This window comes from Salmo salar, chromosome 02 (assembly GCF_965601325.2).
Source record: "Salmo salar chromosome 02, fSalSal1, whole genome shotgun sequence".
In the NCBI taxonomy this organism is placed as follows: domain Eukaryota; kingdom Metazoa; phylum Chordata; class Actinopteri; order Salmoniformes; family Salmonidae; genus Salmo; species Salmo salar.
Window position 1 is genome coordinate 31746836 of NC_138292.1, and position 19478 is coordinate 31766313.

Genomic DNA, 19478 nt, shown 5'->3' on the forward strand with positions numbered 1-19478 from the left:
GATGTCCTTGCTGCCATTCTTGTGCATTCTACTCCTTTGGTGAAATGATTAGGTCCAAGATTTTTTCCTGAGGATGTGACCTGACCTGGAACTTTGAGTTATGGTCAGGAAAAATAAAAACATGTAAGATCGCAGTTTCATAAATAAAATGTCAACATTTTATTTAACATTAAGAGCATTATCAGGATACAGCTTTGTTCATAATGAGTGTCCGCAAAAAAAAAAAGGTAGCGCTTCAGAAAGTGAGGATGGCCTGGCTATATCTGTACAAAGTAGAGCTTTGTGTCTAGGCTAAATCTGAGGCTCAAAGCCAATTTATTTGGAATAACTGCTTCAGTTTTTTTTAAATGCAGCCAGAGGGAGAGAAGACCTCATTCCTTTAGGATGCATCTTTCCTTCCTTGTAGTAGTCAAAGGCAATAGGATACTTAAAAAAATAATGAATTACCTAGAGCTAAATGGTTATTTCATGGAAGGAAGTATTTTAAATATCTAGTTCTCATAGTACCAGATGCTTCTTGAGGACGGCAGTGTATATTTAAGCAATAAGGCCCGAGGGGGGTGTGGTATACGGTCAATATACCGTTCTCATGTATGATGCAACGCGGAGTTCCGGGATACAGCCCTTAGCTGTGGTATATTGGCCATATCACAACCCCCCGATTTGCCATTATCAACGTAATTAGAGCAGTACAAATAAATGTTGTGGTATACGGTCTGATATACCATAGCTGTCAGCCGATCAGCATTCAGGGCTGGAACCACCCAGTTTATAAATATGAACAAAGCCAATACAACACGGAACCCAAACCGGCTGCATGCGTGCATCAACGTGCATAAATGTATTTTGTCCCCCCACACCAAACGCGATCACGACATTCAGGTTAAAATATCAAAACAAACTGAACCAATTACATTAATTTGGGGACAGGTCGAAAAGCATAACATTTATGGCAATTCATAAACGTTATTCTACCTGAAATGCACAAGGTTCTCTACCTCGACAATTAATCCACACACAAAACGCTCAACCGAATCGTTTCTAGTCGTCTCTCCTCCTTCCAGGCTTAAAAAATAATAATACATTTATGCACGATGGCGCACGTGCGCAGCCGGGTTGGGTCCTGTAACTTTATTTTACCTCTCGGCAACACAAACGCTCGTTGACACGTGCGAGCAGTGTGGGTGCAATAATTGAATAATATAGCTTTCTAAATGTATTTTGCGACGCGAGCGGTATAGTCAAGGTATTATACTCAGACGATAAGGAATTCCCTTAGACCACGCCCACATTGTGAAAACAACAATTCTTTACCATTCACCCCATTGTAAAAGAGCCAACTTAGTTTATTTTTGTACAGAAATAAAACATGCTAAAAAGCTGCTGTGTTCAATGTACATGTAGAAAGGTCAAAAATCACAACCTACTGTTCGCAATGCTCCCACGTTAAGGAAGAGCCCTGTGGCTTCAGGCTATTTGGCGTGGGGAAAGCAGGCCATGTGTGGGGAAAGCGCTATCACAGGTAAGACTTAACTTGTTTAGTATAGTTCGTTTAACTCCACTCACTACTTGTAGCTGTATAACGTTGGTCTTGACTAGCTTGATGTTCCGGTCGGCCGCTAGCATCTTCATAAAAAAGGGGCATGAGGCAATATTACATTTTTCTAAGTAGTGAGAACGCCATGGAGCAGTAATCTTTAGCCATGTACATTTCTTACATTTCATTTTGTAATTGATTAAAACAAGTAGACAAATGCCAAGTTTTTGCTATGGGGTAACCACAGGTTGTTTTCCCCACAAGTGGGCAGGGTCGCAACGTTCTAATACCGACTGGGTCAAGCTGCCTTTAACACCTCCCATAGATACATATAACACATGCTCTGTAAACCTCTGATTGGTTGGTCTCGCCAGGCTCTTTGCTTCTCGTTTCTATCCATCCTTCAACCCTCTTTCTACAGTCTCCAAGGGGCAGTGAATTCAGAGTATGGGAGAGGAGTGCAGTGAGTTGAGTCGAAGTTCCGCATGTACTTCCGTGCCTGAGAAAGGGAGGGAACAAGTGATGGAGATGTGGGGGAAACGAACGAGAGAACATTCCCAATGGAAATCTGTAGATTTGCTTTTGTCTGACTTTAATGGAAGCTCACTCACCTCCTTACCATTTCCATATAAAGGGAATCAGATGTACTTAACAGGCATTAGCCCACCACAGAACAAATGTAGCAGCATTCGCTGTAGTAAGTTACTTAAACCACAGAGTCAATAGAAATACATTGCACCAGACACAAGGAGAGCACAGGTGACCTAGTTACTATGGAAACATCAAGTGTTCTTCAGCATTGGGGGGGGGGCGACAGGTAAGCAAAGGATGGGGTGAAGGAGACATAAGATGAAAGGCACTGATGGAGAGGGGGGAATAGAACAAGTCATGTTGTAGAGAGGAGGAACAACGGAAGAAGCGGTTTCTCACCAGGAAAAGAGCCAGTTGCCGTCTTCCCTCCAGTGTCATGTCCTCACCTGACAAAACAGACAGGAAAAGCTTAAAACCACAACACACAAGTGTGTGGTTATATAGGTCTCTGTCGTGATGTGTTTTGTCCTATATTTTTAATCCCATCCCCCATAGGCCTTTTGGTAGGCCGCCATTGTAAATCATTTCTTCTTAACCAACTTGTTAAATATTTTTTATTTATATGGATACACAATCTCAGCAGAGAGCAGTGGTGTAAAAATACTACTTAAGTAGTTTTTTGGAGTATCTGTACTTTACTATATATATTTTTGACAACTTGTATTTTTACTCAATACATTTTCCCCAACACACAAAAGTACTAGTTGCAATTTGAATGTTTAGCATTACAGGAAAAAGGTCCAATCCACACACTGATCAAGAGAACGTCCCTGGTCATCTCTACTGCCGCTGATCTGGTGGACTCACTAAACATAAATGCTTCCTTTGTAAATTATGTCTGAGTGTTGGAGCTGCCCCTAGCTGTCAAAAAAGGAAATTGTGCCTTCTGGTTTACTAAATATAAGGAATTTGATGTATAGCTTTTATTTTTACTCAAGTATAACAATTTAGTACTTTTTCCACCACTGTACTTAAGTACATTTAAAATCTGATACTTTTCTTAAAGTAGTATTTTACTGGGTTACTTTTACTCAAGTATGACAATTGAGTACTTTTTCCACCTCTGGCAGAGAGTAGTGTCTAAGGGGCAGTAATCAAAGACCAAAATAAATTCCATCATCAAGTAGTTCATCTAGGGAGATTATAATCTAAATAAAACAGCTGTAATGGTGTGGTAATTTGAGGAGCAGTCTTACCAACACTCCAGGGGAAGAAAACATCTCTCTCTGTCTTATACGACTGCAGTACAGACACACACCAGTCATCATCCACCTCATAGCTACTGTACACCGCTGCCTCTTCTACGGGGTTGGAGGCTGCCAGCCATGCTCTGATGGCCCTGACTCCATCGTCTGTCATCACCTTGGGGTACCTGAAGATATGACATCAGAAAGGGTTTAAACAGAAACACAGGGCTCACTCTGTTCCTAGTGTATGTATACAGTTGAAGTTGCAAGTTTACATACACTCCACAAATTTCTTGTTCACAAACTATAGTTTTGGCAAATCGGTTAGGACATCTACTTTGTGCGTGACAAGTAATTTTTCCAACGATTGTTTACAGACAGATTATTTCACTTATAATTCACTGTATCACAATTCCAGTGGGTCAGAAGTTTACATACACTAAGTTGACTGTGCCTTTAAACAGCTTGGAAAATTCCATAAAATTATGTCATAGCTTTAGATGCGTCTGATAGGCTAATTGACATAATTTGAGTCAATTGGAGGTGTACCTGTGGATGTATTTCAAGGCCTACCTTCAAACTCAGTGCCTCTTTGCTTGACATCATGAGAAAAATCAAGAAATCAGCCAATACCTCAGAAAACAAAGTCTGGTTCATCCTTGGAGCAATTTCCAAACGCCTGAAGGTACCACGTTCATCTGTACAAACATTAGTACGCAAGTATAAACACCATGGGACCACGTAGCCGTCGAACCGCTCAGAAAGGAGATGAACGTACTTTGGTGTGAAAAGTGCTATCAATCCCAGAACAACAGCAAAGGACCTTGTGAAGATGCTGGAGGAAACAGGTACAAAAGTATCTATATCCACAGTAAAACAACTTCTATATTGACATAACCTGAATGGCCGCTCAGCAAGGAAGAAGCCACTGCTCCAAAACCACAATAAAAAAGCCAGACTATGGTTTGCAACTGCACATAGGGACAAAGATGGTACTTTTTGGAGAAATAAAACTGTTTGGCCATAATGACCATCGTTATGTTTGGAGGGAAAAGGGAGGGGCTTGCAAGCCAAAGAACACCATTCCAACCGCGAAGCACGGGGGTGGCAGCATCATGTTGTGGGGGTGCTTTGCTGCAGGAGGGACCGGTGCACTTCAAAAAATATATGGCATCATGAGGATGGAAAATTATGTGGATATATTGAAGCAACATCTCAAGACATCAGTCAGGAAGTTAAAGCTTGGTCGCAAATGGGTCTTCCAAATGGACAATGACCCCAAGCATACTTCCAAAGTTGTGGCAAAATGGCTTAAGGACAACACAGTCAAGGTATTGGAGTGGCCATCACAACACCCTGACCTCAATCCCATAGAAAATTTGTGGGCAGAACTGAAAAAGCGTGTGCGAGCAAGGAGGCCTTCAAACCTGACTCAAGTTACACCAGCTCTGTCAAGAAAAATAGGCCAAAATTCACACTACTGATTGCGGGAAGCTTGTGGAAGGCTACCCGAAAAGTTTGACCCAAGTTAAACAATTTAAAGGCAACGCTACCAAATACTAATTGAGTGTATGTGAACTTCTGACCCACTGGGAATGTGATGAAAGGTGAAATAAAGCACTCTACTATTATTCTGACATTTCACATTCTTAAAATAAAGTGGTGATCCTAACTGACCTAAGACAGATCTTTTTTGTAGGATTAAATGTCAGGAATTGTGAAAAACTGGAGTTTAAGTGTATTTAGCTGAGGTGCATGTAAACTTCCGACTTCAACTGTATATACACTGCTCCAAAAAATAAAAGGGAACACTTAAACAACACAATGTAACTCCAAGTCAATCACACTTCTGTGAAATCAAACTGTCCACTTAGGAAGCAACACTGATTGACAATACATTTCACATGCTGTTGTGCAAATGGAATAGACAACAGGTGGAAATTATAGGCAATTAGCAAGACACCCCCAATAAAGGAGTGGATCTGCCGGTGGTGACCACAGACCACTTCTCAGTTCCTATGCTTCCTGGCTGATGTTTTGGTCACTTTTGAATGCTGGCGGTGCTTTCACTCTAGTGGTAGCATGAGACGGAGTCTACAACCCACACAAGTGGCTCAGGTAGTGCAGCTCATCCAGGATGGCACATCAATGCGAGCTGTGGCAAGAAGGTTTGCTGTGTCTGTCAGCGTAGTGTCCAGAGCATGGAGGCGCTACCAGGAGACAGGCCAGTACATCAGGAGACGTGGAGGAGGCCGTAGGACGGCAACAACCCAGCAGCAGGACCGCTACCTCTGCCTTTGTGCAAGTAGGAGCAGGAGGAGCACTGCCAGAGCCCTGCAAAATGACCTCCAGCAGGCCACAAATGTGCATGTGTCTGCTCAAACGGTCAGAAACAGACTCCATGAGGGTGGTATGAGGGCCCGACGTCCACAGGTGGGGGTTGTGCTTACAGCCCAACACCGTGCAGGACGTTTGGCATTTGCCAGAGAACACCAAGATTGGCAAATTCGCCACTGGCGCCCTGTGCTCTTCACAGATGAAAGCAGGTTCACACTGAGCACATGTGACAGACATGACAGAGTCTGGAGACGCCGTGGAGAACGTTCTGCTGCCTGCAACATCCTCCAGCATGACCGGTTTGGCGGTGGGTCAGTCATGGTGTGGGGTGGCATTTCTTTGGGGGGCCGCACAGCCCTCCATGTGCTCGCCAGAGGTAGCCTGACTGCCATTAGGTACCGAGATGAGATCCTCAGACCCCTTGTGAGACCATATGCTGGTGCGGTTGGCCCTGGGTTCCTCCTAATGCAAGACAATGCTAGACCTCATGTGGCTGGAGTGTGTCAGCACTTCCTGCAAGAGGAAGGCATTGATGCTATGGACTGGCCCACCCGTTCCCCAGACCTGAATCCAATTGAGCACATCTGGGACATCATGTCTCGCTCCATCCACCAACGCCACGTTGCACCACAGACTGTCCAGGAGTTGGCGGATGCTTTAGTCCAGGTCTGGGAGGAGATCCCTCAGGAGACCATCCTCCACCTCATCAGCAGCATGCCCAGGCGTTGTAGGGAGGTCATACAGTCACGTGGAGGCCACACACACTACTGAGCCTCATTTGGACTTGTTTTAAGGACATTACATCAAAGTTGGATCAACCTGTAGTGTGGTTTTCCACTTTAATTTTGAGTGACTCCAAATCCAGACCTCCATGGGTTGATAAATTGGAGTTCCATTGATTATTTTTGTGTGATTTTGTTGTCAGCACATTCAACTATGTAAAGAAAAAAGTATTTAATAAGATTATTTCATTCATTCAGATCTAGGATGTTATTTTAGTGTTCCGTTAATTTTTTTGAGCAGTGTAGTACAAGGCAACACAGATGTCTGTGTGAGGTTGTGGATAATCAGGTCTGTAGTGTACATAGACATACACAGCCTATGTGAGGTCTTCGAGACAGAGAACCAACCTGAACTGCAGAAGTTTGAGCAGGAGGTTGTTTCCTCTGTTGGACATGATGTCTTCTGGACCCCTGAAACAACAGTCCGTCAGTGAAACCAGCCACTATGCGCTGGTAAATCGAGGTAATCTGAACAGGCTTCAAGTCTTCTTTATTCATGCCTTCATAGTGACTCACGTGGTGGTAATGATCTCATCTTTGGTTCTTCTGATCAGAAGCACTGGTCCCTGGTACCTAAGGAAGAACTCTTGAGTGTTAGGGTCATAAAATACTCAGAACCTCCCATCTTCCCTTAGGGTAAACAGTACCCCTTTTGATTTGAACAAAACCTCCCATACACGTTTGCCCATTGTAGAAGTGCTCAGAAATTGTCCTTTTGGACCTGAATGCCAAAATATTCAGGAGATAAAAGGTACTCAAAGTTGACCTATTTTGCATATCCCACCATACCATCAGATAGCCATGTCTTCATCACTGGAAAAGATAAACAGTTGTAAGTTGTAATCAATTAAAAGCTTAAAAAAAAAAAAAACTGGGTTATCCAACTTCTTTATTATTTCTTAAATAATTACATTTTTTTATAGTCATTTTAACCTTAAACACAATTATCTAAAAACTTGTAAACTCTTTTGTTCTTCATATTTGCATATGTTGTAGCTTATACCCTACTTTTCATCTGATGTTCTAGGCTGCATCACATCCGGCCGTGATTGGGAGTCCCATAGGGCGGCGCACAATTGGCCCAGCATCGTCCAGGTTTGACCAGGGTAGGCCATCATTGTAAATAAGAACGTTCTTAACTGACTTGCCTAGTTAAATAAAAGGTTAAATTAATTAATAAAAAAAACATTTGTTGTGCCCGGTTGAGACAACATGCTCGAATACAGTAGTGGTCACGGTACCAGAATTTTGACTTCAATACAGATACCAGGACTAGTATCACGATACTCAACACCAAACAAATGAATATTAGCCAGTCACAGAATGGCACTTGATCCAGACAAACTCAGCTACTGACTGCTCTGTTCAATCGTTGGGCATCTTTTAAATTCAATATAATTAGATTTTAACGTTTTTACGGCAGCATTTTTCAGAGACTGTATAATTGATTGATTAATCCATACATAGCAATCAATTTTACTTGGTTTTTACTCATCTATTTATATAACGGTAATTTATTTGAATGGTTAATCTCTATTGATAAACTGGGTAAATCAAGTTGTAACCTAGGCCTATACACAGTGTACAAAACATTAAGAACACCTTCCTAATATTGAGTTACACATAGAAGTAGCTTATTTGATAAAACTGTGCGCTGTGTCTAACCAGTAATGACGTCATTCACAGGGGGAGGGGGGGGGCGGCCCGTCGGAGCCGTATTAGCACACCATATCATTTCACTTCACTGAGGCAATAGATCATCCTTGGGAGAGACGTACCTTTACATTAGCTGCGCTGACAGACAGACTTGATCCGCGAGTCAGATTTGACAGAAGTACTGAATGTAACAAATTCTAGTACCAAACCATTTTTCATGTTCTAGTATTGAAAAAGGCCCTGAATGCTGATTGGCTGACTGCCATGGTAAATCAGATCGTATACCATGGGTATGACAAAAACATTTATTTTTACTGCTCTAATTACGTTGGTAACCAGTTTAAAATAGCAATAAGGCACCTCGGGGGGGTTGTGATATATGGCCAATATACCACAGCTAAGGGCTGTGTCCAGGCACTCAGCGTTAAGTCGTGAATAAGAACAGCCCTTAGCCGTGGTATATTACCACACCCCCTCGTACCTTATAAGTATACCATGCAACACAAGAATGCAGGGTTGGTGTCATGTTTTGGCTGATAAATGCACAAAAAAAAAGTGAATACAATGGAAATTTCAACTTTCAAATGGTACCACAAAGATGGTTGGTGGTCCACACAGAATGTTGACTTGAATGGGAATATCTGTTTTAAATTACTGTCAATCCGCCATAGAAAACCAATAGAAATATAGATAATAGAATATGTATGACCATTAAAGTTAACATTCAACGGTGGGTGGACCGGGGGCCATCTGTGGTAGTAATTAGAAGTTAAAATGTCAATGGTGTAACAGCTAAATTGCAGTGGTCTGAAGGAATAGGTCCATTCTATTAATTATATTTCTATGATTAAAATGACACCCACCCTGTATTCAAGAGCATGTTGTGTTTCAACACAAAAATCTCTATGTAAAATAGGGTCTAAGCTAATTGATAATTGACATTAAAGGTAGCATAAACGTAACATGGATTTGCATTAGAATACACATCAAAAGTACCAATGCAAACGTACACCTTACTTTTCTATTTTTGGAGTTATAACATAAAACTGATCAGTGTTCCGAAGAATGCTGAAGTCACGAAGGAAAATGTTTTTCCGGAGTGTGATGTAATTTGGAGGACCCAGCAAGCCAGCCTACTCCCTATTATATAGAAGATACTTAGGTGCCGATATGATATGTATTGCAATTCGATGTTCCAAACCTATTGTTCACCATATGTCTGCCGCAGAGGTACAAGAGAGCCATAAGAAAACGAAATTTGATCAGTTATAGAAATAAAAAGTGATAACTAAATTGTGGAAAACAAGCAACGAAGGAAACATACTGGAGTTGGTGCTGATACAGCCAATTAGCGCAAAAATAATATTGCAACTTTGTCAAAACAATACATTGTAAAAAAATTAAATATGTTTCGATATGTAACTATTGATTCCCCCCCATCATCATCATCACTCTTAGCCCTATCTGCCTGCTAACATTACGTTAGCACTGTATGAGTAAACCAGTTGCTACCAACACCTAGCTTACATGAAAGTAGACCAACTTTTTGAAACTACATAACGCCAAACCAAAGAATGTCAGTTATGTTAGCCGGCAAGCTAGCCAGCCAGGGCGAAATCCAAAATAGATAACGTTAGATTCCATGTCAGTCAGCTAGTGTGCTTGCACTAAGCCAAGGTGGAAAAAGTTACAAAACTCCCGTAGCCTACTTCACAGAACATGGTGAAAAGTACACAAAATAAAAAGTAGAACAGACACGGTATTTCACAATTAGAGCAAGCAGGTAGGAGTTCTTCGTTTTGAGCCCAAGGCAAGAAAGCACCAGAGCCTGCAGTGGTAACGGGTTCCCACTAGATAAAACAGCCAAAGTCTGAATAGCATGAGGAGTGGCTAACATTAGCCAGATGGAGATCTTCTAGCTCGGTAGCTACGAACTCTGTAGCAGAGTAGATCCATATGACATTGAGAATAGTTTATTAGTTATCCGGAAATAAGTTAAATATGTAATAACTTAAAAACATAACTACATGTTTGTACTCATAGGTAACCAGATCATGACTACAACTATGCCTTTGACTACACTTGTTACATTGGTGAGTAAAAACTCATGCTTCCTACCCTTTAAAAAGGGGGGGGGGGGAATAAACATCTAGAATTTATACAATAGTTTGACAACCCTGTTTTTAAGCTTTTAATTGATAATCGACCTCAACCGTTTATCTGGTCCAGTGATGAAGACATGGCTATCTGATGGTATGGTGGAGTATAGATCAACTTTGAGTATCTTTATTCTCCTGAATATTTTGGCATTCAGGTCCAAAAAGTCCCTTTCTGACCACTTCTTCCATAGGTAAACATATATGGAAAGTGTTGTTCAAATCAAATGGGATGCTGTCAAAAAGTGATTAAATTCAAATAGATTTGCCCCATATTTTCCATGGCTGATATGTTTGTGTCAGTCACAGACACGCAAAGTGTGTGTGAGTAAAGAGTGTTGCACTTACTTGCAGAGCTGATCTGCGCTGTTGAGGTTCATATACTGCCTGACTGTGTGTGTCACCAGCGGCCCTGAAACACACCGTTTTCATTGTCAGATCCTGAACCAAACACAGCCCTTACACAGACACACACCTCAGGCCTTTAGGAGATGCTCTTATCTAGAGTGACTATTCACTTCTTAAAGAATATATCTCATAATAGGAAAAAAAAGTGTCATCCAAAGACATAATACATTTCTGTTTATATGACATCATTGGTCTTTTCCACGCCTTGACCTATGACCCCTGCGCGAGACTCACTCCAGCTGTCGGGCATGACCTTGAGGGCCAGAGGCAGCAGGTCATCAAAGGAGGCATCCAACACCAGCGCTTGGATCTCTGGATAGGACATCACCGCCCAACTGGCTGAGAGAGAGAAATATATAGACCGAGAAAAGGAAGTATGAGAGTTGAGGAGGAGAGAGAGGGTGAGAGAGAAGCACGAGATGGAGAGAAAATGATGAGGGGGGAGAAATAAGTGGTGCTTACAGTATGTTGGTGAAATTGGTCAACTCATTCCCCAACAAACTAGGGTAGTCAAACTGCATATACCAGTAGGGTCCATACCTGTGAATCCCCCTATGGACCAGGCATACACCACTATGTCACTGAGCTGGAAGCCCAGCTTGTGAACTGCAAACTGGATCACTACATCCATGGCATTGGCCTCATTCTGGGGGAACGGTACGCCCTGAGAGAAATAAGGGAGTGGATAGGGGAATGAAGAGTTATTGTTTTACATTTACTTTCATGTCAATGCACATTTTGAGACAGAAACAAATCTGCTGCTAACACAGACATTTTAGTAATTTAGCAGGCGCTCTTATCAACTCAGTAGTGAGTGGATACATTTTCCTACATTTACTTGCTGGTCCCCTGTGGGAATCGAACCCACAACCCTGTGTGTCTTCCAACATCCTCTATGAATGACCCGTGTAGACAAACCAGACTTTCCACATAAGACAAACTTGCCTAATAATGCCATTGAAATACGCTGGTAAGTTCACACAAAAGCGTGATGGGGAAGAGCGAGGGACACTAAGGCTTACCGTGCTTCCTGCAAAGCCAGGGTGGTTCCAGCCAAGCACTGAGTATCCACCTGCAACACAGACAGACAAACAGTTTTATACTGCTCTAGTTTGAATTTAACAGGTTATGGGAATATGTTAACAACCATGTATGAACAGTGGTCTTTACAACGAAGGGAGGAAGGAAGGATGGTAAGTAAGATGAGAGGAAGGAAGTAAAAAAAAAGAAGTATTTCTGATGTGTAAAAAAAGTGTCAGACAGAGGTTCCTTACCTTCCAATGGAGTGTTCATACAGCCCACCTCATAGAAGCCTGCGTTCCCCTCACAGCAGATCACCTACAGCAGGACATACAGCAAACACTATAGACCTCACATGGAACCCCGGGTAATGTTGTTATGATGGTTCATAGAGCCTAGAGCAGGTCCTTACCAGAGTCTGTCCGTGCTGTCCTTCGTCTCTCCTGCGGTCCACAAACATGGTATCAATCTCATTCCCATCACACGCCACCAGCTTGTTCCTCTGGCCCTCACACTGCACACAGAGAAGAGGGAGGGAGGTACAGAAACGGATCGGAAGAGAGAAACTTAAGTTAAGCAGTTCTATAAGCGAAAGGTTGCATACATTGCATTCAGAAAGTATTCAGACCCCTTGACTTTTCCCACATTTTGTTACAGCCTTAATCTAAAATGGATTAAATCGTTTTTCCCCCTCATCAATCTAGACAATACACCATAATGACAAAGCAAAAACAGGTTGTTAGAAATGTTTGCAAATTTATAAAAATAAATAACTGAAATATTACATTTACATAAATATTCAGACCCTTTACTCAGTGCTTTGTTGAAGCACCTTTGGCAGAGATTACAGCCTTCAGTCTTCTTGGGTATGACGCTACAAGTTTGGCACACCTGTATTTGGAGAGTTTCTCCCATTCTTCTCTGAAGATCCTCTCAAGCTCTGTCAGGTTGGATGGGGAGTGTCGCTGCACAACTATTATTAGGTCTCTCCAGAGATGTTTGATCAGGTTCAAGTCCGGGCTCCGGCTGGCCCGTTCACTGACATTCAGAGACTTGTCCAGAAGCCACTCCTGCGTTGTCTTGGCTGTGTGTTTCAGGTCGTTGTCCTGTTGGAAGGTGAACCGTCATCCCAGTCAGAGGTTCTGAGTGCTTTGGAGCAGGTTTTCATCAAGGATCTCTCTGTACTTTGCTCCCTTCATCTTTCCCTCGATCCTGATTAGTCTTCCAGTCCCTGCCATTGAAAAGCATCCCCACAGCATGATACTGCCACCACCATGCTTCACTGTTGGGATGGTGCCAGGTTTCCTCCAGACGCGATGCTTGGCATTCAGGCCAAAATGTTCAATCTGGCTTCATCAGACCAGAGAATCTTGTTTGTCATGGTCTGAGAGACCTTTAGGTACATTTTGGCAAACTCCAAGCAGGCTGTCATGTGCTTTTTGCTGAGGAGTGGCTTCCGTCTGGCCACTCTACCAGAAAGGCCTGATTGGTGGAGTGCTGCAGAGATGGTTGTCCTTCTGGAAGGTTCTCCCATCTCCACAGAGGAACTCTGGAGATCTGTCAGAGTGATCATTGGATTCTTGGTCACCTCCCTGACCAAGGCCCTTCTCTTGGGGGTTCCAAACTTCTTCCATTTATGAATGGAGGCCACTGTGTTATTGGGGACCTTCAATGCTGCAGAAATGTTTTGTTTTTTGGTACCCTTCCCCAGATCTGTGTCTCGGCACAGTCCTGTCTCGGAGCTCTACAGACAATTCCTTGTTTTTGCTCTGACATGCACTGTCAACTGTGGGACCATATATAGACAGGTGTGTGCATTTCCAAATCATGTCCAATCAATTTAATTTACCACAGGTGGGCTCCAATCAAGTTGTAGAAACATCAAGGATGATTAATGGAAACAGGATGCACCTGAGCTCAATTTCAAGTCTCATAGCAAAAGGTCTGAATACTAAAAACCTATTTTCGCTTTGTCATTATGGAGTATTGTGTGTAGATTGATAACAAAATGTGGGAAAAGGGGTCTGTATATTTCCGAATCCACTGTATATGAATGCATGAACTATTGTAAATGAATGTAACCTGACCCTACTGTGGGGTGTGTGTGGTGACTCACCTCTTCTATAAGTCTAGCCTGGCCCTGTTGTAGCATGGGTCTCATAGCCCTTTGCAGTAGGAGTACAGACCCAGGGTACAGCATCCTCCTCCCAAATGAGTGGGCAATCAGAAAACTAGAGAAGAGGAGAAAGAGGAAGGGGAGAGAAAAGGTAGCGTCAGTGGGCTAGCAGGCAGTAATGTAATATCAATCAAATATACCAAGCCTGCCTGCTATAACAGTGTGACGCAGAGAGACAGTGATAGAAACAGTAGTTAGTTACATTATGACCTGTGTAGTACAATATCTGACTATGTTGCATGGTAGTGTGGTATATTGTAGTCTATTGAGTGTTTATACCTTACGATGTGGCATGGTAGAATATAGTGTATTTGGTTTAGTGCCTGATGTGGTAGAATATAATGTATTTAGTTTAGTACCTGATTATGTGGTATGGTAGAATATAGTGCATTTAGTTTAGTACCTGACGATGTGGTAGAATATAATGTATTTAGTTTAGTACCTGATTATGTGGTATGGTAGAATATAGTGCATTTAGTTTAGTACCCGATTATGTGGTATGGTAGAATATAGTGCATTTAGTTTAGTACCTGACGATGTCGTAGAATATAATGCATTTCCACTGAACAAAAATATAAAAACGCAACATGTAAAGTGTTGGTCCCATGTTTCATGAGCTGAAATAAAAGATCCCAGAAATGTTCCATACTTAGAAAAAGCTTTTCTCTCCAATTCTCTGGACAAATTTGTTGACATCTTTGTTAGTGAGCATTTCTCCTTTGCCAAGATAATCCATCCACCTGACAGGTGTGGTATATCAAGAAGCTGATTAAACAGTATGATCCTTACACAGGTGCACCTTGTTGTGTGGCCTTTTATTGTCCCCAGTACACAATGCCACAGATGTCAAGTTGACGTTAACGCTTGTCTGGGGCAAGTACATTTTCTTTTTAAAGACGGACAATAAGAATATAGATTTAAGTTGTCCGAATGGACAAGTAAAATAATCCCAATATAAATTAGGGTTCTCCATTCAGAATTGGATCTGTGTCTTCCAGATGCAGTGTTACACACTGTTCTCCTGATCTATGCAGAGCGCATCAGAGTATAATTATTGAAAGCCTGCATTGACAGGCACGAGTAGTCTTTCAATCAGGCAGTCGAGAGATGCGTTTTTGAGATAAAAGCGAGCCGCATGTGCACATTTGTTGATATTCATTGCTTGTTAGTGAGTCATTTGCCCACTTATGGCTCATTTTTGGTCAGCAATGAAAATCCTGGAAAACTCATGGTGTCATGGTGCCAGTGGGCCGCGTGTGCCAGCGGGCTGTTGCCAGAGGAGAGACTTTCGTAGCAGGTAAAATAATGATATACAACAGACTAACTAGATAGACAATTCAAAACATAGTGTAGTTTGGCTGGTTATCTTGCTAGTTAACTACTTAGCATGTATTAATGTCATTGACATGTCCGATGTCCTAAAATAACTTTCCACTGGCACTTGTGTATAACCGCAAATGAGGAGGGACACAGTCGATACGGGTGCAGTTGATGAAACCAAATGCGGCATACTCTGGTTGTAAAACAGTCTCAAGCCCTCAAAATTAGCTAGGATTCTCCTCTATTCAATACTGGCCATGTAATTCTAACAAAGTAAAAAATATATATATTCTTAGAATAGCCTAATTGACAAGTAACTCCAATGTTGTCAACATCTTCCCTGAACACTGAATATTTTAACCTTACAAATAGATAAACATCTTAGTTAGCTACCTCGCCAACCGTAGCCATTTGATCCCTGGTTCATTTAACGAGGGAATCATTGTATAAAGAAAGTATTGGTTGTAATTGTAATGTTGCAGGGTGGACAAACCATCCTCCAGGAGATTCCAGGAGAGCTACTGGGTGTACAGGCTTTTGCTCCAGCCCTGCTCGAACACACCACATTGTAAAAAATGATGAGCTGCTCAACAGGACCTTGATAAACTGACTGGTGTATTTGTGCAGAGTTGGATCCAAAGTCTGCACACCCGGTAGCTATCCAGATGGAAGGTTGACGGACCACATGTGTTTTAAACAGTAGCCTATCAGTGCAGTATTTTACTTTGTGGGGGGTTAAGTGCCTGCTCAAGGCCTCAACAGCAGGAGATAATGTATAGTAATGAAGGATGTTTTACATCATACAACACCATTTTCAGTCACCTTTTTGCCCCATGGTGTTACATACTTGTCCCCCCCCCCCCCCAAAAAAAGGTGACGAGCATTCAGACAAGTTTAAAAAATAAATACAAAAATAAATAAAAAACCTGTCCTACTTGTCCAAAGGACAAGTTGCTAAAAATGGTAATGTCACACCCTGGTAGAGTACAGTGTATTGTGGATATTGTAGTCTGTCTATACCTGACAATGTGGCATGGTAGAGTGCGTAAAGAGTTGAGCACGCTGTCTGCTGCCCCTCTTAGTTTGGGCTCTGGCTTCAGTAGAGACACTCCTGTCTTAGACAGCAGCTTCCTGTCACACAGGATGTTAGAAGGGACATTAACAAATCAACAAGAGCTATATAGTGAAAATAGAGCCGTACTCTCAAATCATAACCCAGACACAGTCATCCTGTTTACATTTACTGTACCACCTTGTGTATTAACACGCGTGTAAAATGTTCACATCAATATGCAAATTACACACACATACTACTCACGGATTGCTAACTTCTTCCCAGCTAAAGTCTGCCGGCCAGTGAGAGAAGTCAAAATCATAGCAGGCCAGTTTTTTCTACAGACAGAACATTCAAAATTAGTGACCAGAAAGAATAGCTGTGGCTTGTTTCTTGAATTCAAGATTGACAACCACTAGCAAAACAGGCCTGAGAATAATATCAAATGACATAAAGGGTACTGGTTAGACATAATGCACCAAATGGGGAATAGGGAGGGTGTCATTTGAGACGCAGCCCAGCTGTTGCCATAACAGTGTTACCTTGTTGCTAGGCGTGTGGTTCTTCCTGGTTTCCTCCAGAATGGAGATGAACTGTTGATACTCTGAGTTCCTCCACCGTCCCCAACCTGAGAGAGAGGGGAAGGGAGAGAGAAGCAGAGAGTGCCAGAGAGTCTCAGGGGTGTACTTAGTGTACCTGATAGACCCACACCTTGTGAGGGAGTCAGTGTGTGAAATCGGAACATCACAGGAATGCAATCGTAGTTGCCGGCAGCCTAGTCACACACAATCAAATGTCTGTGTAGTAGATGAAGAACACCAGACACTACATTCTCTACAATTAGGTTTTGAGATGTTATAATATTTTATGGGGAGAAACAAATCCATTGAACACAGAGGATTTCTCAAACCAGACCAATCCAGGAAGAGCAATACAAGTTCAGTAAAAAGAGTGGTAAAGTTCTCACCTCTCAGACAGGCGACTCCCAGCAGACAAACCATTACTGTTCCCACATACTGACTGACTGGGACCAGCTTACTGCTGCAGATGTACCCTGAAACACACAGCAACGCTTTGGCCTACGAACACTATACACACAAACAACTAGGTTAGTAATACCCATTTGCTCCCGCTTTCTTGCACTCTTTCGCAATCAAGCATGCACAAATGTCCTATGTCAAACCATATCATCACTAGCCAGTACCAATACTTATCTACTACACTACAGCTGGGCGGTATTAATAGTTAAACCAAATAAGAGCATTACTGCATGAGTCATTTTTATTACCTTTCATATCGCATGAGTGAGTGAACACACACACACACACACACACACACACACACACACACACACACACACACACACACACACACACACACTACCTTTTCTGTAAAGGTAGCAGAGGACGAGAGGGGAGCTGTAGTATGACAGAGACCACAAAGCTGATGCCTGGACGGAGAACACACAAGAGAACAGTTACATCTCAACACAAAGTATGAGAATGTATAGACTACCAGTATAGCTATGCGAGTGTGCTACTTGTGGCTTCAATTTATGCAAAAACAAAGATCAAAAGGTTGTGTATTACAGTGCAGGCCACTGCATGTAATAGTAATATAGAGTTTGTTCTCTGGCTAATCAAAACAGAGTCATGACCAACAATTAGATACTACAACTTGTGGTAACTTGCTAGTTATATACTGACCCATCCGAGGATGCTGTCAGTGTGTTTCTCCAGGCTCTTGGGTTGATAAGTCCATCCCTGGGGTTGTAAGATAAGGGGAAAGTAGTTAGCTGCTAAATGAGTGGTGACTAGCCAAGCCAGCTATGGATAAGTGCAATGATCTCCCTGCCTAGCTAGTAGAGCTAACGTTAGCTACCTAGCATAGCTAGCAATGACTTGGGTTACGTGCTTGGTAGCATGCTCTCCTGCAACAACGCAAAGATAGTCATTATACTTGATTCTCCTGGTATCTAGCTGAACATTCCCAAATGTGTTAACTACGCATCATTTTTCACATTGTCACCTCTATCATTCAGTGACTGACAGCAGTTTCAATAACACGTCCTGACCGGAGCGCGAACTATTGCTAGTGTTGGACAAAGTTGCATTTCTATCTCTTCCTGGGTCGGTCACAAACACAAGCACGGTATCTGCCGTGAGCCTACCCTCCTCCCTGCTCTTCCTTCGGGTCGGGACTCCCCCTGTGAACGGTGCACTCTCTGGAGATGAGGCCCCAAAAAGCAGCGAAACCACATCCAGCCGGCCATTCTTCCTCCGGTAGCTACGGCAGCCGACACAGGACGTAAATTCCAAACATACGAAGTCCAAGCGTTTTCTTCTTCGGTATAATAGCGTTCGCAACAATTATATGTGCATTCCGCCACCTACTGTACTGGTGGATAATAAATATCCAAAAAAGGGAATAATGGAGGGTAAAAATAAATCCATACCAACTATCAATAACACATTTTGAATTAAACTACATCAGCATGGTTTTCTGTTCTAATCAGGTACTTAACACAGGCTCAGAAGGATCCTGTGAGGGTGGCATATTTTCTGGCGACAGTAGTCCTTGCAGTGCATCTGCCATGAAGTCTTCTCAGCTGTACAGATGTAATGATGTCCAGCTTCTTGGACACTTGTGCAGTACAATTAATAACTGTGGCTATAAATGCTACAAAATCTACCTTCTTTACAATAAGTGTATCCAGATCACTTTGATGTTTAACATTTGCAACAGGTTGCGGTGCATCCATGGCCATATCTTCTTCAGAACTGTGGGCTGTTTCCCCTTCAACTCTCTTCACCGCCTCCATATAAGATATTTGCTGTACAGCCCTGATCCTTGACACCTCAACTGTTTTCACCCTAACAGGGCACTCTGGGAATTCGGGAATATGATCCCCACCACAGTTGCAACATTTTACATTCACAGACTCTTCAATAGCATATTCCTTCCACCTGAAAACACTTGAAGCGTGGCCAAACTACAACTTTCTAAATTTCTTGCATTGCTTCGGGTGTTGCACGAACGCTCTTATGGGGTATCTTATATATCCCAGCTTTACATAGAGTGGTAGAAACTCTTCATCAAACATCAATAATACAGATAAACTTTGCTCCTTTTCCCCCATTCTCCATACGGGTCAAGCATTAACTACTCCTGGAATTGTTTGCCTAAGATATTGATTAGCAATGTCCAATGGGATGCCAGAGATAACACCTTTTACCAGTGCCCTGCTCCAAAAA

At 42.3% G+C, this 19478-nt stretch overlaps 1 protein-coding gene across 1 annotated transcript; it reads right to left on the reverse strand.

The window, feature by feature from the left end:
* Positions 1 to 135: 135 nt before the first annotated feature.
* On the reverse strand, positions 136 to 18554 carry LOC106579779 (phosphatidylserine lipase ABHD16A). Its single transcript, XM_014159948.3, has 19 exons — positions 18395 to 18554; positions 17931 to 17987; positions 17608 to 17674; positions 17192 to 17278; positions 16767 to 16852; positions 16489 to 16562; positions 16191 to 16301; positions 13791 to 13905; positions 12087 to 12188; positions 11929 to 11992; positions 11677 to 11726; positions 11195 to 11318; positions 10889 to 10993; positions 10595 to 10658; positions 6951 to 7007; positions 6783 to 6845; positions 3325 to 3500; positions 2468 to 2514; positions 136 to 2036 (listed from the first exon to the last, which is right to left on the reverse strand). The coding sequence occupies exons 1-19, from the start codon at positions 18494 to 18496 to the stop codon at positions 1953 to 1955; spliced, it is 1635 nt and encodes a 544-aa protein (XP_014015423.1). The 5' UTR covers positions 18497 to 18554; the 3' UTR covers positions 136 to 1952.
* Positions 18555 to 19478: the final 924 nt, after the last annotated feature.

Bases quoted from the DNA above. Each gene is read 5' to 3' on its own strand.
- LOC106579779 (XM_014159948.3), bottom strand. From the start codon at position 18,496: ATGGCCGGCTGGATGTGGTTTCGCTGCTTTTTGGGGCCTCATCTCCAG. The intron at 13,906-16,190 runs GTATAGACAGAC...CCTCTTCTCTAG, and splicing joins CTACCATGCCACATTGTCAG to TTTTCTGATTGCCCACTCAT. The intron at 10,994-11,194 runs GTATGGACCCTA...TCTCTCTCTCAG, and splicing joins GTCCATAGGGGGATTCACAG to CCAGTTGGGCGGTGATGTCC.